The 27833-nt window shown below is 40.9% G+C and overlaps 1 protein-coding gene across 1 annotated transcript in view; it reads right to left on the bottom strand.

Annotated features, from left to right (window-relative positions):
* Positions 1 to 6725, bottom strand: part of LOC310961273 (double C2-like domain-containing protein alpha) — a gene marked incomplete at both ends in the record, with an annotated part of 19467 nt that extends 12742 nt beyond the window's left edge. The window contains 5 exons of the mRNA XM_083933291.1: positions 900 to 1026; positions 4041 to 4150; positions 4389 to 4463; positions 5279 to 5358; positions 6374 to 6725. Of these exons, the coding sequence (XP_083789417.1) occupies positions 900 to 1026; positions 4041 to 4150; positions 4389 to 4463; positions 5279 to 5358; positions 6374 to 6725 (744 nt within the window). The remainder of the gene's footprint in view (positions 1 to 899; positions 1027 to 4040; positions 4151 to 4388; positions 4464 to 5278; positions 5359 to 6373) is intronic.
* Between the last annotated feature and the right edge of the window lie 21108 nt (positions 6726 to 27833).

Below are 27833 nucleotides of genomic sequence, written 5' to 3'. Positions count from 1 at the left end.
CTGCAGTTTTTAACACTTCAACATGTTAATGCCCATCATGCACAAAGCCGGTAAAAGAAACGTGTTCCCAGTTTGGTGTGGAAGACTGGTCTGCACAGAGCCCTGACCCCAACGTCATTCATCACCTTTTTGGATGAATCTGATTGTCAGCCAGATCTTATCGCTCAACATTAGCGGCCAGCCGCACTAATGTGCTTGTGGCTGAATGTGATCAATCCCGACAGTCTGGTTTTAAATCTGATGTAAAGTCTTCCTGTAAGGGTGGAGGTCGTCATAACAGCTGATTAATGCCCATGATTCTGTTCAACAACCCCGTGCTGGAGTGTTTGCATACTTTATTATTTATAGTAATTACATTTCTATTGAATTTTACTGTTCTGAATGCACTTTTATCTGTAGTACTATTCTCACAATATATATTGTTTAACTGTAAAATCCTGCTGTAGTATATATCGTTCTTACAACACAAACACATTTAAAGGACCCTTGCTTTAAATGTTTATGATTGTTTATGTCGCAGAAAATGCAGCCTGTTATTTTCTGTTTACTCTCGAATATCATCTTTTGCCTGGCTAAGTGCTACAGAGATTGTACAGACACGTTTTGTGTTTAATACATTATGAGACCCAGGTGTGTGCTCATCATCGGTCTAATAAACATCGTCATTTTAATGTTGGCACGTAAACTATTTCCTGTCTCGTCTCTTCACCTCATTTCCTCCCCCTTCTACCTTTTTTCTGCTTTAAAAGATGAGGTTGGAAGGAATCCTTAATATATTAAATATAATTGTACCCTCAGTCATTTATCTCCATCATAAACCCTTGTTTCTATCTTTCATTCCTTTTTGTCTTTCTTTCCTATCCTCTCTTTTATTCTTTCTGCCCCCCCCTTCTTCTCACAGGAGGCGGATGCTCCAGACAGATGTTAAAGTGTTTGGTCTGGTCCGGCTTCACGCGACGCAGGGCCACCCGCGACTCCCCGATGAACTCATTATGTGTCAGCTTGTCTTCATCACACACGGACACCCTGGGATTAAGAGACAGAAGAAGGAGAGATAAGGTTCAGATCATTTATAGCCAGACACAAAGTTTGGGGGGAGAAGAGGGAAACAACACAATTAGAGAGGCTGATTACTGAGACAAAGAGTAAGACAGGTGTGTGTGCATGTGTGTGTGTGTGTGTGTGTGTGTGTGTGTGTGTGTGTGTGTGTGTTTGTGTGTGAAACAATATTGCATATTATGACTCACTTAATTATTCCCAATGCTGTGGCAACATTATAATGAGGGAAGGATATTGTTGACATATACCTGACCCGAGTTAAAGGAGAACCTTTATTTTAATCCAGCATCTGTTTATGCACATTGTACAAGTAATTACCATTTTCCTCCTGTGGGAATTTAGATAGAGTGAAAGTGCATCATGCAAGGTTGAGTCAATCCATATTCATGGGGGCGTTTACACCTGCCATAATGTCACCAGAAATGCATAACTGGTTGGGATCTGCAGAGAGGAGTGAAGGAGACGGAGGGATGCTGTGTGCGTATGTGAAATCAAACGTCGACGAGCGAGTGACGGAGTGATGTGTGTGAGTGGGAGAGATAAGTCTCATTTATAAGTGTGTGTGTGTATGTGTACTCATATATGCCTGAAAACGCATGTCTATAGGCAGAAGTGGCAGATCAGTATGCTACAGGCTGACTGACATCCCGAGTGGTTGTGTTTTTTTCTGTGTTTTATGTAAATGTGAATGAGCGACACGCAACGGAGATAGAAAACTGAGAATGCAATCTGTCCGAGAAGGAAATATGAACGGAGATATGAACTTGCTGCCCCCTCGCTGGTTTTATTCAATTTCTAACAAAATTCATGACCACAGGAAGAAAACATCAGTCACCTGCTGCCTTCAGGTTCCAGTCATAAAACACGGCATTCAGAAATGAAGACGGTGCAAGAGGCCAGTTGCCTGTGGACACCAGATACGTATTGGCATCGTCCCCAGAGTCTAGTAGCTTATGAGCCCTTCAGAGTCGAATAGTGGCAAAAATAGGAAAGGATGGAAATGCACAAAAGAAAAAGACAGAAAAGATGAAAGATGGCGTGTTAGATGTATGAGTAATTCACGGCTGTGATGTAAAAGGCTTGAGGATGGAGAGCGGGAGTGAGAGTACGATAGGTCAAAAAGTCAAGTGTGAAGCGTAGAGTCATGATGTCAGGCCCCGGCCACACAGCATGTGGTAACAGAGACATATTACAGTCGCTATCGCAGATCACATTTCATACTACATCGAAACAATTTCATAGTGTCGTTAAAGCAAGGTGATAAATCTAATCAACACATGCTGTCAGACATGTAACTAAAGATGCTCACTGACACTGTTTGACACGGTATAATTTAAAGGCTTCTTAAAGCGTCACATGGATGGATATTGGAGAAGTCATGGCACCTTTTATACAGGCTGTATGTCATTTCTGCCAGAAGAAGATAGATGAAAAGTTAGATATGTTAGGGCGAGTCAAACTTTAGTCTTACTAACTCGAAATTATTAGAAATAAATCTTTTAATAGTTAGGTTTCTTGGCACCAATACGCCAAAGCAAATTCATTGTATTTGAAAACCTACTTTGCAATAAACTGGATCCTTCTGAGATAATAAACTTAAATATTGATTTACAGTAGTGTTATTATTTTGACCTATTATGTCATTTTGAGCTTTTTTTTAATTTAACTTTTAACTATTTTGAGTTTATACGACCAAATGTTGACTAACCATGACAAGCTAACTTTTTTTTTGCCCAGCGGGAAAGAAAAAAAACGCAACAAAGACGCCTCAAGAGTATTTTCATTCGTATCATTCCAGCATTTTATCAAGTTTTTCTTTTCTTGGCAGGAATATTCTTCCATAGTCCTTATTGTATATAACTTAATTGCCCACTAGACAGTTGTGAATTAAACAGAAAGTCATAAAAAGGTTTGTAAATCATGACATCATAAAGAAATACAATAACTACTGCAAGTTTGAATTGTATTTTCTGAAACTGTACTACTGTACATCTAAGAGCTGTCAGAAGATACCCTGCAGTTTGTTGCAGCTAAGTTGAAAGCAGAAACAATATTAGAGCTCCATTTTCTTTCCAGTTCAAACATTTAAATGAATTAATCTCCCTTTGCTGTGATGGATGTCTTCCTGTATTGGAAGTGTTGAAATTCTGTTGAAACAAAATGGTCTTGGAGGAAATCCTGCTGTTTAACCTTGTAGATTCACTGGACGTAGACCAGCCTTCGACTGTGCTAAGAAAAACACACTGCTAGACGACAAAATTGACTCAAAAAATGCAAGGATGTCTACATTAGCTGGTTAATATATGTGTTTACTGTTAAAGGTTGTATTGATCCTTTAAAATGTGCAGTGCAATTCAGTGTGACGCCAATTTGTTTACATTTTTCGATAGGTTAAACTTCCTGTCCGCTAATCTTTTAACGCCCCTGTTGAATAAACACAGTGTCTTAGGCCAATATGGGGCCAGTTTCTCTAATTTCCCCCGAGAGATCAACTGTCAATCCTATTTAAATCCCACTCCCACGTGCAGAATGGCAAAGTTTTAGTCACAGGCAGAGACAATTCACAGCTTTCGTCACCTCTGGAGGGGGTCAATGAAATTAAAACACCCCCTGGTGCTTAGTCTGACCTCAATGTGTCACTGCAAGTTGGAAAGAGAGAAAGGCTGGAAGACAGACAGAAGGAAAGACAAAGACAGAGGGATTGTTTGGACGGAGTGAGGGGATATCGTTTCTGATCCTAGTGGCCACGAGAGATGGAAGTACAAGTAGGTACGAAGGTGAGGTGACAGAGGGGGATCAAAGGATCAGTAGAGATAGGAAAGAGACGAGAAAGGCCTAAAAACCAAGACTAAGACTGTGTGATTGAGATGGATGATAAAAAAATCCTTTGTTAGCAACGGTCTCCTCCTGATGGGCAAGACAGAGCAGAGAAGCAGGACGAGAAGGATACAGAAATAGCCAGACATAAAGCAAAGATTTACCGGAGTGTTTTGCGATACATATCTTCCTCTGTTATTCCACAGTAGGTGAGTGTCTCATTCCAAACAGGGTTCAGCGTGTTGCGAACGGTCTTTGTCTTCAGTTTATTGGCCTGTGCGTCACAGCAGAGAGGAGAGGAAAACAATAATCTCACAGCTGCAAACAACTTCAACAGGGAAAAAACAAGTTCTTACTGGCTACAAGGTCTTTTTGTTTTAAAGCCAATTTACTGGTCTGCCCTGGCACTTTCACAATGCAGCTAAAAATGCAGCTAGGTGTAACAGGTAACTGAAGGTCTCTGTCAACTGGAGAAAACGCAGTGACAAAACCATGTCCTGATAATAAAAGACCTTGCAGGCTCCCGGCAGCAGGTGCAGCTTGACATAAGGATCAGCCAAACCATTGAAATCCATCGGCTTCAGACCCTAATAGAGACAGAGATGGAGAAGATATAAGGGAGGGATGAAAAATAATTGGTGGAGAACATTGTGCAAGCAGCCAACGGCAGTAATGAATTGTTAAACGATTACCAGACTGAGAGGTGAGGAGTTCATTTACAAATTGAATCGAAAGCACAGCGGTAAAGAGGAGGTGGAGGAGTTTTAATTTGACAGATAGTTTCAGTTGACCAGTGAAACTGAAATCCTCTACTACATACTAACAAGAAGATGAAATTAATGTGTAACTTCAGCTCTTTCCTTTCTCTCTTATACATTAGTGAAACAACAGTTGTGTTTCTGCTGTCAGAATTATTAACTGCTGTGTCAATATCTAGCAATGCAAGCTTTTATTTGGAATTAGAGTGAGTTAACTCAGTAACAAAATGTTTAGCAGCTATTTAATGGAGTTGTGAGTTAAAAAGAAACCAGACCAAGAGTCTACAGCCATGCTAGCAGCTTTGTGAGGCACTGAGTACTTTTAGGTAATAACATTAGCATGCTAACATGCTCTGAAAATGGCAATGCTAATGGGTGGATGTAGGAGGTATAATGTTGCCATGTTCCTCTTAATTTAACGTGTTGACATGGTAACAGTTAGCACAAGTTGTCAAGACATTTCAATAAAAAACTAAAATGTCAGATTAGGAGACTTAATATTAAAAATATTGGACAACTTTCTGGTGTCACTGGTTGAATAAACTTACAACTGATACAAAGGTAAATTAAATATTTATTTTCTGTTTCTACAAGACAAACTTCCTGTGTTGGTTCTCATGGAGACTTTGGATGACAGTATTTACCTTTGCTCTCAGGACTGAGCAGTGCAAGGAGCTGGTGGCTCTCTCATACAGAAGGTCGAACTCTAACGTCCCCAAGGAGGCTGGAAGACAGGTGATACAAATGTTTTACAAATGTGCCAGTTGCTTTGCAAATTGCTTTTGAGCTGAAGACTTGATTACCTCATATAGAGAATGATGGCAGGAAAAAATACAAGTGGACTATCACGAAAAACTGTAAAGCCTTAATAGACAATCTGAAAGATATTTTAACATTTTAGAAAATTACATTCGCAACAAACACAAACAAATGTCTCTGTTTGCCAAATGTCTAACTATTCTTTTAAGACCCCTTTTACAAGGTTCTCCTTTTGAAAAGCAATAAAATTGAACCGATTTTAGTATTAGCTTACGCTAGCTAGCTGCAACGGGGTCATCCATGTGTTCCCAGGGTCCCATGTTCTGAATATAAAAACTGACATTGTAGCTTCACAGTTTTTTGGCAAAGAACAAAGTGAGATGAATGTTTAAAATGCAGTTCAAATGGTTCAGTCACTGTGGAGATTTCAATCTCTAAAGTCAAGAAAATTGACATGGGTTTCAAGCAGTATAACATCAGTAGGCCATAAGCTTTAGGTGGGCAACTTCAACATAACTGACCCAGGGAAACACACATTTGGCCTCCAGAAAAAATTGCTGAGAACATAAAACGTAAACATCAGATAGGCCATATTAATGACTCATATTAAGTGGATATTGAGCTGGGGAACATAGATACATTAAACATTAGCTTATGCTAGGTAGCTACACTGGTCTATGATAAATGAGAACCCTGCTTTGTTTACTTCTGGGTGAAATGAAAGTTTTATTTCTTTGTTTAGAAAATTAATAAGAATTCCGATGGTTAACCAGTCGTCGTTGTAAACTTGGATATGTGCCATGTGAGAACAGAAAACTTGACAGCAGTAGAAGCAGCACCTTAGGAAAAGGGACCATTTTGTTTTGTTTTTTAAAAAATCTTTCTAGGCTTTTTGTCTACACATCCACATCTGTGATGAGTTCTATTCTTGGGCTCAAGCAGCGTTAGTGAAAGCAGGTTGTTACTTTCACGTGACTCACTGTTATCGTCGCTGTCACAGCTGTCGATCTCGATAGAGGTGTCCATGCTGCTCATGGCTGACAGTGAGCCCCCTCCGCCCGCCGCCCCTGGTAACAGAGGTGACAACAGGCTGCTGCTCCCTGCTACTCCTCCTGTGGCAGCCCCACCACCTTGGCCCACACTGCCAGGGCTGAGTGAGGTGGGAGCTGCCAACTGATTGGGCGAGATTGGCTCGGAGAAGGAGGAAGTGGGTGATAAGCGAGGGAAGTAGGCAGATATTTGGCGGATGGGGCGGATGGGGCCCGGGCATACATCGATTGCCATGTGCTCCTGGATGGAGATGCCTAAACGTTTTCCTTTTCGCACAGTCATAGGGCTACAGGGGAAGAGACGGAGGAAGAGTTGAAACACACTTTTTCAGCAATACAGTAATGTAAAAATCAGAATGCATTCAACCGACGAGAGAGCGGATAAATTGATCCGTAGATTTGAGCTGCTGTTCCAAGTGAAACAAGGTGAGCTTAGTAAGATGGCTGGTGATAAATAAAAGATACAATATATAAATATGAGATAGCATCACATCTAATAGGAATTTTTGATTTGCCTTATATAGTCGAGAAGAATTTCTTGTCATAGGAAGTGTTTATCTCAAACTGCTCCTGCACTGAAACCTGCTTCAGTGTAATTAGCAGTTAGAAAGATATTACTCATAAGATGATAAAAATACAGCAGAGGATGTGCACACATTTGCATTTCAATTGAATACATCTAAATAATCTCAAGCCTATCAGGGATGATGGAGGATAACGGACAATAGAGGTCTTTCCCGAATCCTAATCATCCTCGAGGAAATGGCAGTGTGTGTGCGTGTGTGAGCCAGCAACGCACACATGTCATCTTAAGTGCTTAACAATCATCCACAGACAGGCAGATAATTACAGAATGAAGACTTTACAGGCTGGAACGCTCTTCAGTGTACTCGGATGCATGGAAGAGTCCTAGTGATTATATAAAGTTGTGGCAGGTAGTCAAATTGACCACAAGGCTGATGTGTTTGCTCTCTTCCAAAATAAAACAGAGGGGGGTGGATTACAAATATCTCACAGCTTTTTGTTTTCTAAAGACAGCAGGCCTTACGGGGGCGTTCTGTCCTCAATACCGAACAACCCCCCCTTCCCACCGGACTACCTTCTGCTCTCTCTGCATTAATCGATTGAAACTGAGAAGTGAATATTTGTACTGTGAGAATTTGCACTTCCTCTGTTTTGTCAGTAAATTGGACGTCTTTATTCTGGTGACTGAACTCAATCCCCCTCAAACAGAAGAGGAACAGACGTGGAAAATCCTTTTACACTCGTCAGGGACGATTTTTGTCAAACCTACATCCATTTTTAAGCAACAGTCCAACATACACTTATTCGCTTTCTTGCAGATTGAACACTCAAATGTCACATTTTATTGTTGCTAGTGTGCTCTTTCTTTTCCATCTTACACATATTCAATAAGCGTTGCTGGGGGGAGCGCGAGATTTCTCATTCCCTGTCATTGTGTATGATGAGTGCTGTAGTGGAGGGTATACACAGTTATGGTGGATTACAATGTAACCACCTATCAGCCAAAAAAACATTGGAGTATAAATATATTGAACATTGAATATGCCTGGAAATCCAGAACCACATCTAGAAAGACGTATAGGTTCTGGCAAAGACCGATCCCAACACAAGGGGCAGTACACACGCATGCATTTCAAAATTCCACTGCACGCAATTGGATAGCAGACTACGGCCATTTAAGAGCGATGAACAAGGTGACGTAACTCTGTGACTTCAACGGTGCGTTACACCCGCCCATAAAAGATACAATTTGATTGGTGATTCAGGATTTTCCCACATAGTGAACGAGCTCCAACCGTTTGTGCCCAGAGGCAGCGGCAGAGCAAATTGAAATTTGCCGGCAGATATATAATCCACTGGCTGAATGCATCGCCAGTTGTGTTTTTGGGAGGGTGATTTTTGTCCTTTTTATTTTGCAATCTGCTTCCGAAGAACCGTCACAGGAGGTCCGACGGCCCCATCACAGCTGGGAACGCCGTGCACGGTAAAATCGAGCTCGAGCCACAGAGAGGAAGTGTGCACACATTCAGCCAAAAGAGTTAGAGCTTGACGATCCAAGCTTTGCCCTTATTTAATAAATTATTTATTTGGGAGCGCGACAGTGTGCAGACCTTTGTTCCCTGCGGTTGGAACATTTTAACGTATCGCCCAATCCTATCTACTTATTTGTACACCACCTCATCAACTACCACTACACCACTGTATATAATAAATAAATAACTTAAATGTCTGTAACAACGGACACGTAATTGATTACCACTAATTAAGGGAGTTACTGTGCTGAGAAATAGTCCTGTGTCGCTTTTACACTTTGGTTTTTGTACAGACGATATATAACATGTTAATTATTGAGCTTTAGAAGTCTTTGTAGGTGGATTTTGTCACCTTCAGACAGATTCTTCCCCTCTTTCCATGCTTCATGCTAAGCGAAGATTATCTGCTGCTGACTGTAGCTTCTTATTTACCCTAAACACCTGAGAGAGGTATTAATCTTCTCACACAGGTTTTAGTAAATCTTCTCCTCAAATGGCTGTATAAAGGTCATCAAAACTATGATTATTCCTCACTGTTGCCTTACTTCTGTTTGTGGGGTCAAAACCAGTAAACAGCTTAATTTCAGACCCTTCAGTCGCCAGGATGAAGTCAATATGACCAATGGCTCCCTGGCCGAAAGTGCTTGTGAAATTGTTGCCTGACTGTTGACCTTCAGCAGAATTACAGCACGAGGGTCATTTGTCATGTATGTTCCAGTCTCTGCTGTGAGCACAACATTGGGGGATACACACCACGGCTCATCCAGCTCTTCCTTTGGCTGAAGATGAAACAAACTTCTGAAACACGCTGCAGTGTGCCAACAACTTCTTTCACTCAGCTGCCTGAGAGGACATTGGCAGGACACTGGCTCTGGAGATGAACATGATGGACATTGTTACCTTTTTGAAAAAATCAGCAGCAGCCATTTTGGTGCCACCGAGGGTCGCAGTGGAAAACTTGACGACTTTTCGAGCACGGATGAGCGATCAGAGTTCATCGCTGCTCAGTTAATTGGGATTCTCATTACAACCACAGTTTTCTTTTTGTCAAATCTGACACACCAGTACATCATCATTCCAGTCTGGCACGACAATAACACAACAGCGAAATAGTATTAAACAAAGAGAAATATTGCACAACGTTAAGGAGAAGGTGAAAACAAGTTAATGAAACTCCCTGTGAGGAAGAGGATGATTGTGGCTAGAACGTATTAAAAGATGAATTGACTTGGATTAGTAGATAATAATGATTGTTCTTATGAGTATAATCCATCAAAGCACACACACACATACACACACACACACACCCACACACACACACACACACACACACACACACACATATATTCACAAAGGCATGCCATCAAACATACACACTTCCGTCAGATCATTAATTCATCTCTCTCTCTACACACATACACACACACACACACGCACACACACACACAGAGACACTACGCAGCTGCTTATATATATGTCTGTGCAGACTCCCAGTCCTGGCAGATGTGGCCGTAAGCTAGAGCTGCCCGGCCACCACCACCCGTACAGCCGGGGGGCCTGGTGGCTTGCTGCTCTTGGGGAAGCAGAAGCTCACGGGGAGCTTGGGATTGATCGCTCTCATGCTGCCAGCTGGAATTTCTCTCTCATCTTCTCTTTTCATCATCATCATGTTGCTGTGATGCTCTAACACTCAAAATAATAAGGTACAGGTTTCAGCTCACACTTCACAGGTTTTTTTTTATGTGCTAAAGCGCATTTACATACACAACTCTTAGCCTCCGAGCACATGGTTTAACTACTTAACATAATTACAACAAGCTACATATAATATTGTCCCAACATGTCAGATACATACAGTATCCCTGTGGCTGTTAGTTATGCAACCACGTGCAGTACATTGTTTCATGCATGGCCCCCTTGTGCATATATTCCTCATGTTACATAGGTTTCCAGCCTAGAGAGCGAGGAATGAAGCTGGAAGCCGGCAGTCAGGAATATCTTTGTGCAACATGCGACCTCCCCCAATCCTCTTTTAGCTCCTTCACTTTAAATTAGAGTCATATCACAGGCAAAGATGCTCCCTCCCTCCCTCAGCCCCCATCCTCTACCTTCTCATCTCCACCTTTATAATCAACCTCTTGTCTTCTTCTCCCCTCTTTATCTGTGATTATCCCATCGTCAGACTTTCTCAGACATCATTATTCCACCTGTAGGTGTGGAAGGATCTCTCTTCCCCCCTCTCTCTCAGCTGGTTTTCTTCTTCTCTTGTGTCCTACATACAATGAGCCCCTGCGGCGGTCTCCGTTCACCTTTAAATAACAAGCTGCTGGCTGACAGGCAGATGGTATAGTACATTGCACACCGAAGCTTCTCATTAGAGCTTGACAGTCAACACATCATTTAAAGCTAACCACAGTGACAGTGAGTACTTGTCAATTAGAGCCGAGTTATTTTCAGGCAGCCAGGGATGAGTAAACTTCAGCGTGTGAGTGACAGTGTGTGTGTGTGTGTGTGTGTCTCATGTGAAAGTGTGAAGGAAAAACAAAGGCACAGGTCCAAAGGCACAAGAACAGATTGCCACATGTTGCACCTGTCTGCTGTGACGATGATGCAGAATAAATGTGTCCGTCTTTCTGTTTAAACAGACAAGTAAAGTCAAGATATAATGACAGAAGTAGAGGGTCAGTGAGAAGGACAGAAAACATTTTCTTTTAAACTCAAGGTGTGAAACATAAAGGTGTATGTTTCATGCAGAGGAATAAAGGGGAAACTATTTCCATGAAATACACCTTTATGTTTCACAAAATTAACATTTGCTACCATAGCGGCACATTCAACCTGTTAGCCTTTCAGAATAAAAGAACAGAAACGTTGACTTACCTCACTGATAGCGCAAGTGTGATACTCCTCATAAAAAAAGAAGAGGGGATTCCAGTGCGGAGAGGAGAGGGAGACTAACTAACAGGTGGCGAAGAGAGGAGCAGAAACTAGAGAGGGAGGAGGGGGGGACAAAGAGAGAGAGAGAGGGGGAGAGAGAGAGCTCTATGTGAATCATTAGAAATTAAATGGACGAACAGTTCAAGTTGATAGAAAAAGAGGAGAGGGGGGAGGGGAGGAGAGGAGAGCGGCATGCTGGAGTAGGAAGAGGGGGAGGATGGAGGGAGTCAAGACAGAGAGAGAGAGAGAGAGAGAGAGACAGCGGGGAGTTATTACTTGACGGTCTGTTGTGCATGTGTCTGTTTCGCCTCACTCCCTTCTGCATCACCACACACACACACACACACACACACACACACACACACACACACACACACACACACACACACACACACAAACACACACACACTTGTTTTCATCCCTTATGCATTGACGTGCATTCATTCCTTGATAAGGCTGATGATATTCTACATTTTGCTCAAATAAAATAGACATTATAGACAGTATATCATTGTCATAACAGTGATCTTTCCCCAAACTTACCACTGAATCTAATCCAGCACCCTCCAATATTAACGTTTTTTTTGTCTCTGAGACCTCGATCAGTGGCTTTTACACTTGTCTTAATGTACGCATTAAACAATCAAGGTGCAATGTGTCAGTGTTTTGTTCAATTTTGGACGGAGCCAGACGAGCTGTCTCCCCTTTGCTCCCACTCTTTATGTTAAACTATACTAATCAACTCCTCTGTCCTGATAATGCAAGTGAAACAAGTGCGCACAGTGACAGTCTCTCTCATTAAATGCAGTCTTTGTATTCATTTTAAGAGGAAAAAAACATCTGATTAAATCTCTCCATCTTTCTGTCCATGTATATTCTAAAACTAATGCACTGTGTCTAAATCTTTCCGTCTTTCTCTCTCAAACACGGGGTCTCTTCAGTCTCAGTTCCTCCGTATAATTAAGCTAATGGTTCATGAGTCAGTGATGGACAAGGGGGGAACATGCTATTTCACCATGGCATCTATTGAAGGGACAAAATTGGTGTTCTCTCGTGTCTCTGTCTCTTTTTATCTGACTTGTCCTTCTTTCTTTCAGTCCACACTCTGAAACTCTCCATGTATCAAAAAGAGGAGCCAAGAAGCTGACGTACAGCACAGCCTGTTGAATAGACGCACTGCTGCTTTTTTATGTTATCTTCAAAAGTGGCCTGATGTCTTTGTTCAGTGGCGTTCTTTCTCTTGTCTCTCTCCTTTCTTATCTCATGGCCCCTCTCCAGTTCTCTCACACTTACATACGCGCACCCACACACACACACAAACACACACACACACACACACACACACACACACACACACACACACACACACACACACACACACACACACACACACACACACACACACACACACACACACACACTGTCTCATGTATGTTCTGGACCCCATTAAATTGATGCCATGGCACAGACATGCATGAATGCATTAACATGGCGCTATAACGCATAAGCCCTCCAGAGAAGGATGACTCCCACTCATCCATGCAAACAGCTCATGCCACATAGTTACACACACACACACACACACACACACACACACACACACACACACACACACACACACACACACACACACACACACACACACACACACACACTGCAATGTAGAGCCATCACTCCACTAACTATGTCAAAAAGAGCCTTCAATATATTCATATACATTTGACTTTATTCCGCATCCCTCCCTCTCGTCATATCTCTACTCTCCCGCTTCCTATTTATGAGAACTGAAAACCTCCTCATTATAAATGCATAGTTGTTACGTGCTCTTTCCACACCAATTATATCAGGGACGGGTGCTAGTGCTTCAGTGAAAACAGCTGACCGCGACAAGAGTCCACAATGGCTCTGACAAGAACAAATGACATCAGCGAACCAGTCGGCCCTCGATGCAACCACAGATGACAAACACAGACAGGAATGGTTTCTCTGACCAGTTATAAAAAGGATTCACAACTAGACAATTTATGCATTCTGTTTAAACTATAAATATTTCTTACATGATTATCATAATGACAGTGATTATTATTTCATACAGATTTCTCCATACTTTCATTTTACTATACTTGGTTTAGGACCATTAGACTGTATAAAATATGAACCTAATCGGCCACAGGTTCCTGAAGAGCAAAAATGATGTTTGTGCCTTACTCCAGGGTAATCCAAAAATGGGCAAAGGAGTGGAGCAGGGATGGAGCTAAGGTGGGACAAAGAAGCCCACAGTCTCTGCTAGCCACCTGTGATGGGACCTGTCACTCAAAGCGATCATGCCCTGAATTATGCATAACTTTAAGAATTAATTTAATTTAAATGGGTGAGTTGTATATGAATCCACCCCCCATATAGTTGTCATAAGCAGGGAAACTAACTATAGACCAAAACAGGCTGTAAACATGTTTATTTCTGCTGTGAAGTTGGGCATTTTTACATGGGGTCTATGGGGATTGACTCGCTTTTGGAGCCAGCCCCAAGAGGCCGTTAGAGGAACTGCAGTTTTTGGCACTTCCATGTTGGCTTAATTTTTCAGCCATGCAAAGCTGTGTAAAGCAACAGAACAGAAATAAACAATAGCCTACTGTTTATAACCATAGTTTGCATAGTTTCAGAATCCGACTTTGTTTTAACAACTACAAAAGATGAACCTGTTAGGCTAGGTGGTGGGATTTATAGCTTTAGCTAATGTGTCCACTTTTACCTGTTTCTTGGAACTGAAAAATCATTGTTGATACTCCAACATCGTAATAGTCATAGAAATAATAGTAATCTTACCTCATAAATAAGGCAGCGGCTAAATCTAATTGTAATGGAGAACAGCAGTAACACCAGATAAGAAAGTCTTTCGAAAAAATAACTGGAGCAGCAACTCACGCAGACTCCTGAAGGATTCACATAGTTTGTTATAGGTAGAAGCATTTTCCCTGTGCCTTTTAGATTGTACAAAAATACAGTATGTAAATGTTGTTGTGACATTTATCAGTAGCCATCAAAAAAGGCATACAATTAAGACTCTGTTGCACAGTTTGAATTTTTCTCAGCTCGACTGTTTCCTGCTATCTGGCTTTGTAATCTTCTTATCTAATCCTAGAAGCAAGTTCGTTAACAGGATAATAATAATAATAATAATAATAATAATAATAATAGATAAGCAAATGTATTATGTGTTATGCCACATACACATAATACTGTACGAGTATAATAAAAAATAGTAGAAATATATTAGACTTAATTCCAAATACAAAGAAACGGCACAATATGTTGTTGAGCAGCATGCTGACCATATCATAATGTACAGCAGCCTATGTGTTTCCTATAGAGGATAAATAGCTTCATTTATATGAAAAAAATGTCAAACGGAGGCACACCGAATAAAAGAAACAATCTGACAACTTCAAGGTCTTCTTTTCTCTGACTCAGCCATGTGACTGCAAGGTCAGTGAGTAGGCTACAGATCGGAGAGAAAAGGACTCAAGCTTCTCACAGCACTCAGCTACACTGCTTCTTCACTGTTGTCACTGATTGCAACATTGTGTCAAGAAATACAGGAGCTGTTGTGATGGCGAGTGAGTGACAGATCGGAGAGGAAGCTTTCGATAAAGATCAAAGTTGTGAAAGAGTGTTGGAAAAAGGAGGCGACGACATACGTAGTTGTATTATTTTTTCTCTTTGCAGAGCCCATAATTGCAGAAAGGCAAAGGCGGAACTTACTGCGCCTTTCATTTTAATGAGTATCACCTCCTGCTTTTGTAACATTTTGTCTCTCAAGTGTCCTGTCCACCCGGAAGTTGGGATTCGATCTATAGAATTCTGGTCTTAATCATATCTAAGAAACAAAATGTTTTTTAGATGAAGGTCCTTGCATCTAAATCATATCTAATGGGGGTCCGTGACCTAATGTGTATCAATTTAGGGCTCCATGACACGAAAAAGATTGAGAACCACTGATCTAGTCAATATGCAGAAAGATGAGAGATAAACAGAATTTGCAGGAACTGCAGGGTTTGTTCCTTTCATCTGTTGCCTGGATAATCCCCAGATCCAAAGGAAGCACACGTCCGAGGCAAAAGAATATATAGAACTCTGGTCTCTCTACTGTTTTGTTGTATATATTATTACTGTTATAGTATATTTTGCATATTTTGTTTTGTTGTATATATTATTATTGTTTATTGTTTATAGCACACTGTGCACTGTATTTATACACTATGTTTATATTGGATTCTATGTATGTTACGTACAAAGTGTTTTATTTGCTGACCCACTACTGCTAGTGCTGTAACAAAATCATTTCCCAGTCTGGGATCATTAAAGTAATTGTATTCTGTTCTATTCTATATACTCTTATTATATTATTTCAGTAGTCCAGTCAAGAGAGTGTTAAAGTTTTAGCCGCAAGCATGTGCTTCTCTTAAGTGAACATCTAAGCAAGCTTTATGTCATATTACAGCATATAGGATGCACCTTTACACACTGAAAATCATGTGGGCTGTCTCTAATTACCTTTTCTATTTCCCCAGCTCATCCCCTATGGAGCTATACGTCAAGAGACAGTCTCCGACTAAGACAGACATTATTAGTGCACTCATGCAGGTGTCGATTGGGTAGAATACATAAAACGTATCTTGAAGCTATTTCAAGTTGCTTTCGAAAAATATTTCTCAAGAAATGCATGTTGCTTGATGATAAGCAGACAGACACTGAAGAGACGTTTGACAACAGAGTCGTTCAGCGAGCGGCCTCCTTTGCCATATGGAGCCGAGCCACTGGAACGCTCACGGAGGGCAGAGGGCAAGTTTACATGAGTGCATGATCGACTGTGACATGTGCAGACGAGTGTGCGTCAGCTTACGAACCCTGCAGCCCAATGTGCAGATCACACAGTTTGTGTGTCTGTGTACTTCCATTTGCTCTGCACAGTAGCATGTGGGTTTATGTGTGTACAGCAGGGGTTACCAACTACATTTAGCGGAGGGCCAGAATTTTACTGGACAGTCACCTTGGGGGCTGGACCCTCAAATAAAATGAAATAAAAATCAAATTTTGGCAAGACATTATTATTTAATGTTTATTTTTTATGTATTATATCCATTTCATTACAAAACTGAAGGCATTGTTAGCCTTTATAAGTCACTTAACCACAGTCAACCACCAGGAGATAGAGATATTTTGCCTCCACTCAATTCAAGTAAACTTTATTTATAGAGCACTTGAAAAACAAACAGCTGACACAAAACCTTGATTATAAAAGGTTAAAAGGCTAAAATGGCATTCTCAAAGGCCATGTTATGAAAAATTGATGTGGAAAACAGATCCTTTTATGACGAATGGGCTGAAAAGTACACATTTATCATGCCAACCTTCAGAAATGTATGCCTCATTTGCAACGAAACTGTTGCGGTTGCAAAGTGACCTGTTGTTCTGATACCAGGTTAGTATTTATCTACAGTGCTATTTTAAGTTATGCCAGCCAGTTGGTTTTTCCTCCTCTTTTGTAAGGAGAGGTCTAGTTTGAAGCGTGTTGAGACTTTGAAAAAAAAAAAAAAAAGTACAGTAAGGGCATAAGGAAAAGTTATGTTAAAAAAACAAAACAAGAACTGTGTAACAATAAATGTGCCGCTCCTTATTTCGGAATGTAGCCAAATAGAGTCATAAATGGTGGGGATTGCTGAGAGTTAAGAGTCTCAGTTGTTGTTGCTGTGTTCAGTTACTTTAGCAGTGTGGACCACATGATATTATCTCCTTCGCGGGCCAGATTGGAAGGTTCGGCGGGCCTGATTCAGCCCGTAGGCCGCCAGTTGATGATCACTGGTGCACAGTATGTAAACAGCCCCCTAAAACTGTACATAGCAACAGAGCTGAGCGTTAATACAATAATGTACAGTATTGTGTGTGCAAGATAAGGACTTATTAGATGAAGTGCTATATTGCAAAAAACCAATATCTTGGAGATGTGTAATAAAAACCCGAGCCTGCAGGCTGTGACACATAATGTAAACTTTGTGGAAAAGAAAACGGGAAAGAACATACCTTCACATGATGTTTCAGCGTGCGGATTTACTTATTAAACCGAAGGAGGAAATTACTGAGGAGAGGCAGCAATTAAGGATTATTGCCATTGCCCAGCCTCAGTGCACAGTAATGGCTTCTCACCTTCCACAAATGACTTCAACCATATCTTAGTCGGACTCTTCAATTTTAATTTTCTATCACCAGAACTGTGGTGTAAAAACACTACTCAGGAAACAGATTTTTGGAAGTGTCACCAGAAAATGATCACTCTTTTTGTGTAAAGACATGTAAACTATAATCATACTGCATCTGTTGTGTGTAATTTTAGTAAGAGAAGAAATCATTTTTGGACATATTTGTGATAGTGTTGTTGTGAGGAGAGGTGATGTCAACTTCTCTAGTGCTCGGCAACCGACCGGAGCACGTCAAACTGGAACCTGTGAGTGTTGATACAAGGTGTTTTTTTTACACATAGTGTTATAGCTATGAGCTGTTAGCGATTTAAGCTACCCGTCCCATTACAACAGTCAACATCTGAAAAGACCCATTTGGAAGTGGGTTCATCCGGGGAACATCAGACCCTTTCCCCCCAAAATGGTCCTATGTTCCCATGTCACATAAGCCTATGCTTTGCTGATTTAATTTGGCATTTTGTTTGGTTTTAGTATGAAACGTGGTGTGTTTAGAGGTTACTGTTTGGGTCAGGGTAAGCATCAGGATTAGGGGGTAGAATTAGGGTCTATTTAGGCATATTTGCAGGGGAACTGGACACTGATTGTGGAAAATAGGATTGGAACATAGGACCCTTTCTGTGACAAGTGGGGATCCTCCAACCTTTTTTCAGAATAAGGGTCCGATGTTCCCCGCTCACATACAAAACGGGGAACATAGGCACGCTCCCTTGAAAGTTAGTTAGCCTAGCCTGCTAACGTTAGCACTGATCCCTACTGTTTTGCGCTTTCCTCAAACAATTCTTTTTGTTTTGAATTACTGTAAGGTTTATGTCTTTCAAGCCTTAAATATGTAATCAAAAAAGTCTGAGGAGGGAAGATCACTTTTGTTGTAGCCTGGCTAACGTCTTGGAACCCCTCATTCATTTTCTCGTATTTGAGGCTAGGTTCACGATTGCCCAGAGCCCTTTATTGGGGGCTACGAATGTCTATGGAATGCATCTGTACGTAGCTCATAGCCAATTGTATCAATTACACCAGATGACGTATGTAGAGCAACAGGTTACAGTACAAGCTTTGTGTGTCGCATAGATGTCGTCATTGTCTTGCCGTCCCTCCCTGTTCTGTGATTGGTGGAAATCAGATCCATGGAATCCAGGTTGCCAAACAGAACGAACCCACGGCAGCATGGGTTTACCCCGGCTACTTTTGTTGAACTGATCACTTCCAAGCAGCAACCTCTGGGGCTGAAAAATGAAGAAGTGGCAAAACTGCAGTTTGTTGGATTGGCCACTTTAGGCAGGCAAAGTGAGTCAGTCCCCATGTTTAGATTTGGGCTCTTCAGAAACGACGTCACAGATACTATGTCCATGTTTTATACAGTCTATACTCACAGCTTGTGAGAAAGGGGGTCATACAGAGAGGTAATTGTGTTTTAAGGGTACAGGTTTAAAAAGAAGGCTGAAAACTAGTGATTTATATTAAAGTGCATGCTTGCAAAATTTGATTCCAGGTCATGTTCAACCACTGGATTCTGCTTTAAATCGATAAAAAAAAAATAGTATATATAAGTTTTGGCACTTTTGCCTTTATTTGACAGAAAAGCTTGAGATGGACAGGAAAGAGGGAAGAGAGGAGACGAAATGCAGCAAGAGGCCTGGGATGGGAGTCGAGCTGCTGCGGCAGGTGTTCTGTATATGAGGCTAAGCTACGAGGTCAAACGCACTTCTGGACTTTACTCGATATTAACATATTAATATGTAACAAAAAGCCAACAAAAATGGTAAAAAAATGATGCAGCCATCCCTTCGATTGTAAATAATTAAAAAAGATTTATTATTCATGTTGGAAACTGATATCGGTTGGTGGTTTTTCACAAATGGCCTCAGGCTGTAGTTGTGGTGGTGTCATTGCCATGCTGTTTAAATCTAATACGTCAAAACAGTATAAAATATATATTTTCAGCATTATTACTGTACTTTACACGTCATTCATAATATTTTTATACATCCTGAGTCCTGCATCATTTAAATGTCACACAGCTTTGCATACATCCGCTTACAAAATGCCAGCTGACAAGCTGTTACGTCAGTCATGTCTAAATCTGAGCTAAAGCATAAAGTGCTGAAATGCTCCTTTAAAATAATAAAAATAATAGATCAGTTTTATATAGCGCTTTTCTCAGTACTCAAAGACGCTTTAAAGGAAATACACATAAACATTTTTTTTACTGGAAAATAGGAGCATAGCATCGACTTGCTTTCTTTTTTTTCTCCCTCAAAAGTGCATACAGCCTCAGGTGATGTGCAGCCAGCCACATTTGAAACTGAATTCTATTAAAAGTACATTGATATGCAAAAAGGCTTTAAAAGGGCATTTGAAAATGAAGATTTCTTGTGTTTTCAGTCTCCATAAAGTCATTATACAGTAGGAGTGCTTGACTAAATGGGAAAATCTACTGTTTTATTAAATGTGTTATACAGAACCACCAGGAAGCCTCTAAAACTGAGGCAGTTTGCATTTCAAGCTGTAGCATTTGACAGAAAACTGACAATTGATTCACACTCAAGGTTTTATGAACTTTTCAGCAGTGTGAAAAAGACGTCCCCGCTGATCACATGTATGCTAATGAGAGTACGGCAGCTTAAATTACTTTTACATGGCAGGTTTCACGGCTGTAGTTTGAACTTTAAGTAACTATATGGTGATTGCGTGTTATCTTGCCAACTTGTTTTTATCTGGAGATGAAACAAATTTAATACCTGAGTTCATGTGTAAGAGTTGAGACACCAAGGGAGTCGGGAGAATTGAACAGATTTCAATTTGAACCGCTTATCAGAGGGTGACTTCTGATTTGATGCATTTAATGTGGAAATATCAGACACCTGCTCATTTAAACGTGACAGACCCTTGAAACAAGGTCCTAATTAGGTAATACAAGATTACCCCTTAAGACCAGATGCAACGTATGCATGTTCATTAACATTAACAGAATGTTATTTTGACACTGTGAAAGACATTTTTTCACAATCACTTGGCTGCTTTATTACATGACGTACGTAAGCTCGGGGCTGTAATCAGGAAGCCTGTCGTGTCAGTGTTTGAAAGTGCGGTGTTAATGAATTATGAATTTCAGCACTAGGAAGAAACAGAGACAAGAAGAGGGTGTGGAAAGAAAAAAAAATCAGAGGAAAGAGAAAAGGAGAGGGAGAAAGGACGCACATGAAGAAGAGATGAGCTGTCAGATAAAGGTTTCTGAAGCCGAGAGTCGTCGTGATAATTTCAGAGAATTGAAATGGTTTTTTAATCTTCTGAAATCTCTGGAAGACTGGATATAAGAATAAGAGAGGCCTTCACCAGAAAACAGTAAAATAATCAAATCATCCAGAAATGCATCTTTGAGGAGACAGAAGTTATTCCGGTTCTGTGGAGATATTGATTTTACATTTCAGGGACACCTTCCTTCTCAAAACGCTTTTAAATTCCTCAGGGATTCAGGATTTATCGGGAAAAAATAGCTGTGCCTTTGTTGAGGAGGGACAAGTCTTCAGTGTACTGTGAAACACTTTGTTTCACTAAGAATATAACACATTATTATTCTAAACAGCCATCTAAAAAATGCATTCCTTACAAACATTTACAAACCCACCGTTATATTACAAATCACTGATTCAGCACTCCTCTCCATTTACACGTCCTCCTCGTCAATTATTAACCCGTGTAGTCCAGCAGAGCCTTCCAGTCTAAAGGATCCAGTCTGAGTAAGGCTCTTCAAAACCAACTGAATTAGGTCTGTCGGACGATAACCAACTCAAGTGATGCCTGGAACATTAGCTTCAAGAGTGACTTTCATTATCCAGTAGTGCACTTATGCTTTCAAAGCTCACGGGACACACGTCTGAGCCAGACTGACAGAAATACTAAATTATGATTTATGTCAGAATTAGAGGAACATTGGAGGCTCTGAAAACAAAAAGTGCTTTGCTGGTTAGGTGACAGAAAAGGGTGATTGTGATGGAAATAGTTCAACATAAAGGCAAATATGCTTATTTGCTTTCCGCCAGAGATTTAAGTGAGAACATTGATACAACGCTCACATTTCAGTTCAGATCAGATCTTTATTGTCGCTCGAGGGGAAATTTGATTTGCAGTGGAGGGCAAAAACACAAACACAACATACAAGATGACATGGGTCATTAATCACAACAGTTAGAGTAAACAGTCAAATAAATAAAAAAATAGATACATCAGCTATGACACCATATTGGCCAGGGGCGTAAAGTTGGGGGGGCACGGCCCCTTCAGTAATTTCTACCCCTCTACTTGTGGCACCTGCCTTCATTTTGATCTCTAAACCATCTCTGTGGTAGTTCCTGCTACAGTATGTGTGTCCAGGACCACATTTTGCCATGATGACACACACACACACACACACACACACACACACACACACACACACACACACACACACACACACACACACACACGCCAAAACACACACACCAAAACACACACACACACACACACACACACACTTTGCCAAAGCTGCATCTGTCATCTGACATCTGTCTGTTAAACATAACGCTGCAGCAGCAACCAGTTTAGCTTAGCTCAAAGGAAACGTGGAAATGGGAAATCTCCCTGGCTTTCTCAAAAATCCTTCTACCAGTTCCTCTAAAACTTACAAATGAACACATTATATCTTTGTTTAATCTGTACGAGTGCAGACATGTTTGTAATAACAGAGAGGACTATAAAAGTGGAGCCTGGCTAGCCCTTTCCAGTCTTTATGCTAAGCTAAACTCTTGTTGCTGTCACCTCATATTTAACAGACAGATATGGTATCATTCTGCTAATCTAACTCTCGGAAAGAAACCTGATTACTGTATTTCCCAAAATGTCGATTTTGCCCATGAAATCAATCTGCAACCCCAGCAGCAGCCAAATTGAATACGAAAAACGTTTTACATGGCTGACACCTGGTTATCCATTTTGTACCAATCACCACTGTGGGGACAAGTTTACAGTATATTTCCTAAAAGCTTCTGTGGAAACAGGGCACTGTTCACAGATCCACATATATTAAGGATCCACATATGCACACACACACACACACACACACACAAACACACACACACACACACACACACACACACACACACACACACACACACACACACACACACACACACACACACACACACACACACACACACACACACACACACACACACATACATTGCTCAGTCGAGTTCCCTCTGCCCCCATACAAATGAAAGTACACACACGCATGTATACACACACGTTGACACCCCCATAAACTGTGTTAAAGCTCCACCATGTACAGCCCCAATTGTAATCCGCCAGCCAGTTGCTAGGCAACACTGGAACTTGTAATAGCACTCGGGTATCATGACCCGTCGTGGATGGGGTGGGGGTTGAGGGTGTGGATGGGGGTGCCGGGTGAAGAGGTTGAAAGGTTTGTTTTTTTTGAGAGAGGTAACGATGGATTGTTGGCTCATACTTTGACCACCCAGCCGTCTCTTCAACAATCACGGGACAACAGTCAACACTGTTTCTGACAAGAGCCGTTCTACAAGAGGGGTTATGATGTTAAGAGGGGCAGAAGCAGCAGGGACAGGTGACTGGATATCTCTCTGTATTTTTACAGTATGTTGAGACAGAGCGGTGGGAGAATGGATGGATGATACTGAAAAGATTCAATATCACAATATGTTTTTAACCAAACTAGGGCTGCAACTAATAAGCAACTTATTTTAGTTTATGATTTTTTCAGATGTAAAATGAAGACATGGCATCATCAATATCAAAACAGCCAAATAAAATAAAAAGTAACGGCAGCACAGTGCCCATTAATCGTCATTTAAAGCAAAAAACCCTCTTGTAATTATTATCATTATCAATTCATCTGCTGATTATTTTCCTTAATTCATTAATTGATCCTTTGTTCTACAAATGCCAGAAAACAAAACAAATGTCCAATATAATTTATGAGATCCCACTGTGACATCTTCATATTTCCACAACACCAATACATTTTAGTTTATTGTTAAATGGGACAGGAAAACTTAAAGTCTTCACACTGGAAGCTGGACATTTGGATAGAAAATGACTGAAATGATTATTGATCAATATGGTCCACATCTGATTAAATATCACAATATTCTAATCTAACATCTCCTCTTTGATAACTTGACGGAATTGGTCAGTGTGTAAGGAAAGGCAGAGTCATCGACCATCTTCCTTTCCACCAGACGTGGCTGCCCCCACATCAACCCAACACCCGTGTGGTATACTCTCCCACCCCATCCCTCATCCCTAAGAGGCATCTTGGGAGCAAGTTTGTCAGGCTTACTGTACCTTCTGCCTGTAGCGAAGTAGAACTAAACTAGCCCCCCCCCCCCCCAGTGGAGAAGCAGCACTGCTTACTGGAGCCTAAATGTGCCGAAGGGGGCAATTTAAAAAACATTATAATCACATGAGGAGAAATGTCTCTGGCTTGATAATTAGCAGCGGCGAGCGGGGGATATCTTCAGTGCTGTTTGGTTTGGCTGCAGTGCAACAACATAATGGGCTTCTTCATTATCCTGTTTCCTGCACTTTCAGGACAAAGGGAAAACATACATTCATAATTCATGCAGGTTTCAGGGTAATGGTCTTTCGTCCATTAGCATCCGTAATAGTGCTGCTGTTTTCAAGTCTGGCAAAAACCGATCCAATGCATGTTAGGAATGACACAATCACTGAAAGAATAGTTTGACCCCAAAAAAAACAGAACCCAGAAAAAAAGAAAGAAAAATAAGGACCTCAAAACTGCTCTGGGCACTTCTCATGGGGCAGCCCTCTCGCTCTGACAGCTCTCCATTAATGCATGTATATAGGACCTGTATGTGCATGTGTGCCAACTGAAGACCTGTGTGTGTGTATTAAAATAATAAAAACAACAGAAGAATGAAATGTGGATTTCCCCTTGCAGGACTGATAATGGCGTGCTTTCTTTCTCTCTTGACAGTTTGGTGAAATCCAGATGATGAGTCCTCTCAAGTAACTGCCTGTAAGAAAGAAAATAAGCTTCTTTCCCCCCAAAAAGTCTAACCGCTCCTTTCAAATTAAAGTGTGTAGCGAATCAATTTGGCTGTTTGGAAGCTGGTCTGAGATTTTCAGTCACCCATTACTGATGCAGTCATATGTTTTCTCATCCTCTCTGGAGCGCTCGTACTCTCACACATACTCACACTGCAGCTAGTTCCCTCAGCTACAACAATAGTGATATAGTGACAAAGACTGAAACTGTAGGTACCATCAAAGTCCGCCCAGGCATATCTGCACACGGACCATTTGTTCTTCTTTCACCATTGCACCTCTCTCCGGCTCTGCTTGCCATCGGCCTTTATTGCCCCTGACAACTCATGTGACAAATAGCTTCTCATGATACCTCAGCCCACCCCCAACAATCTGCACTTCCTCTTTGATGATAATCGTCTGGTAGCAAAGATTGACCGTGTGCATCAGCCATGGGGAATCACTGTCTGGCATCAGGATCCACCAGCTGCCTGCTTCAATCACCAAGTCTGTTTCACAGCCGCTGTTGATGTGTTGTAGTGAAACCATGCCACCCTGTGGAGGGAGGGGTTTCATCAGACCGATGAGCAGATTACAGGTTTTCCTTTATGTCCACATGTAAAGCTGGATCTAGAATCCAAGATTTGATTTTAATGCAGTGTAATGCTTTATTGATCCCTGGAGGAGAATTCTTTATTCACTTTCCTCCCTCCATCTTTAGGTCAGAGCACCGGGTCAGATACAAAACAGCCGCGTCTCGCTCAAGGAAGTGTTAGCAGGATGGATGCTTGCTGACACTGCAGCTCGGAGCAGAGTCCTCCGGTGCAACGAGGGTCTTTATACTCACTTTGCCACTCTGCTTCGTGATAGTTTAACTTTATGTGTCAAAAACGCAAAGAGAACATCTGGTTCCAAAGGGAATATAAAGCAGATGCTGTCTTTCTGTGCAGTGTTTCCAACCTGCACTATGCTGAGATGACGTATTTGGTTATGTTTTTTGTCTTTTCGATTATTCCAAACTAACTTATTCATCAGTGAGATATTTGGATTTACAACATTGATTTCCTTTTTTTAACTAAAAAATGCAGGTAAACCATTTCACACACATGAGGCACCACAGTGGGTTTAATCCTCTGCAACATCCTAGTGTCAGGTCCTCTGTTTTGAAGTTTCACCAGGCCATTATCCTTCTGCACTTTACTTACACAAACATGGTTCTGACCTAATCTGTCTAATTACTGACACAGGGACAAGGCCTGTTGGACTCTGAAATAATTGGTAATCAATAACCTTTCCACCTCGCAGACCTGTTGGTGGGTCAATCATTACATTATATTTGGACAAACTTTGGGGCAATGTTTTATAATTCTGACTTAAACTTAGATTCATGGTGAAAATGCACATAGTTACACATGTAAGAAAACTAAAGTGGTCAGCCTATACTCTAGTAATATATTGAGTAGCTATGAACAGCCTGTTCAACGTTTTGAGACACTTATTTGCTTTCTTGCCACAAGTTAGCTGAGAAGATATCACATGTCTTTAGGGTAAATATAGCAGCTTCATGCTAAGCTAACTGACTGCTGGCTCTATCTTTAGTGTACAGACATGAGGGTCGAAAGAGAATAAGCGTATTTCCCCTGTTATGGGAAAAGTCGGTCAACAAAGAACAAAGAGAAAAGGTTTTATTCTTTAGTCTCTGGTACGGACGCCAATATGGGCATGTAAAGAGACAGACCCAGAGCTGAGGGCAGTTTGCATTTTATACAGAACATGCACACATAAGTCACATTTAGCTGGGTGACGTATAAGGTAAGGCAGTAACATTAAACACACTCATATCACAGGATAGGAAAACAAAGGAGCAGTGTCGTGTTCATCAAAGATATACTTTAAAATCATGCTGATGCAGATAAGTAAAAGTTTATGTGTGTTTCCAGAGCTGAGAAGAGAAAGAATGTGTTTTGCCCTGTGTTTTAAAACCCAAAACATGTCAATTGTAATTTCCGTCACATCCCAAACGTCAAACTTCCAGACATTTAATATGGTTTGGGAGCTGCACTGCGTCCTACCCTGCAGTGCATAGTGAATGCAGCTGGGGAGATATCTGTTGCCTCATTACACTCCCTCCTGGATATTTACAACACCGGCCGAGTCCGCAAAGCCACCAGCACTATAACTTCAGTCTCCTGGCATCTGGGGGAAGATACTGGAGCCCGCGAGACTCCCCAGGCTGGGTAACACCTTCATACATCAAGCTGTCAGGGTACTGGACTCTCTCCCCTCTGCCTCTAAAAGTCTGGACTGTGGCTTACTCATCCCACACAGCACCAGCCATAAGAACTTTATTTTATTCAGTTTTTTCCATACAAACATATACACACATATTTCAGTCTATTTGACCATTGTCAGTTGATTGAAGGGAGCTAATCAGCTGCTTATCACTACTAATCACTACTGTTTTTTTACTTTTAATTCTTGAATTGCTTTTTCTATGTTCTATGTCCTTTACATATGGCAGAATAGACCATCAAGTTTATGTTAACTTTGATTACTGTTGAGACGTCTATTAGATAATATGCTTGTATTCCATCAGTATTTGTTGACTTTTGTAGTGGATCTATTTTACATAACTGAGGTTGTACTTATGCTGTCTACAAATAAGTGTTTTTCAAAACTTAATCCAAGTAAACTTTTCAGAGGTCTTTATCGTTTCCTTTTTCATGATGCTTTTATACTCAGAAGGTTAAAAAGATGATGCACTCTCATTTGAAATACTAATAGTTTCTGAAAGCAATGCAAATGAGCCAGCGAGTTAAAGTATGCTTTAACTTTATTTATTCTTTACAAAGAGTATCATTTATGCACATTCAGTTTCCAAAAGGATAACAAAAAGAAATAAATTAAATGAAGTGGACACCCACCAAGACCTTAGACCCACATTGAGAATGAGGAAAACCCAAAAGGAAGAAACCTTGGGAGGGTCCCCTCAAAGAGGGATCCCCCTCCAGGATGATCAGCATATGGGTGCTAAAAGTGGACTGATGACTTATTTTTTACTCTTAATTATTTTTATCACTG

The sequence above is a fragment of the Echiichthys vipera genome (assembly GCF_963691815.1).
Source record: "Echiichthys vipera genome assembly, chromosome: 18".
Classification (NCBI taxonomy): domain Eukaryota; kingdom Metazoa; phylum Chordata; class Actinopteri; order Perciformes; family Trachinidae; genus Echiichthys; species Echiichthys vipera.
This window is presented reverse-complemented; position numbering and strand designations above follow the sequence as displayed.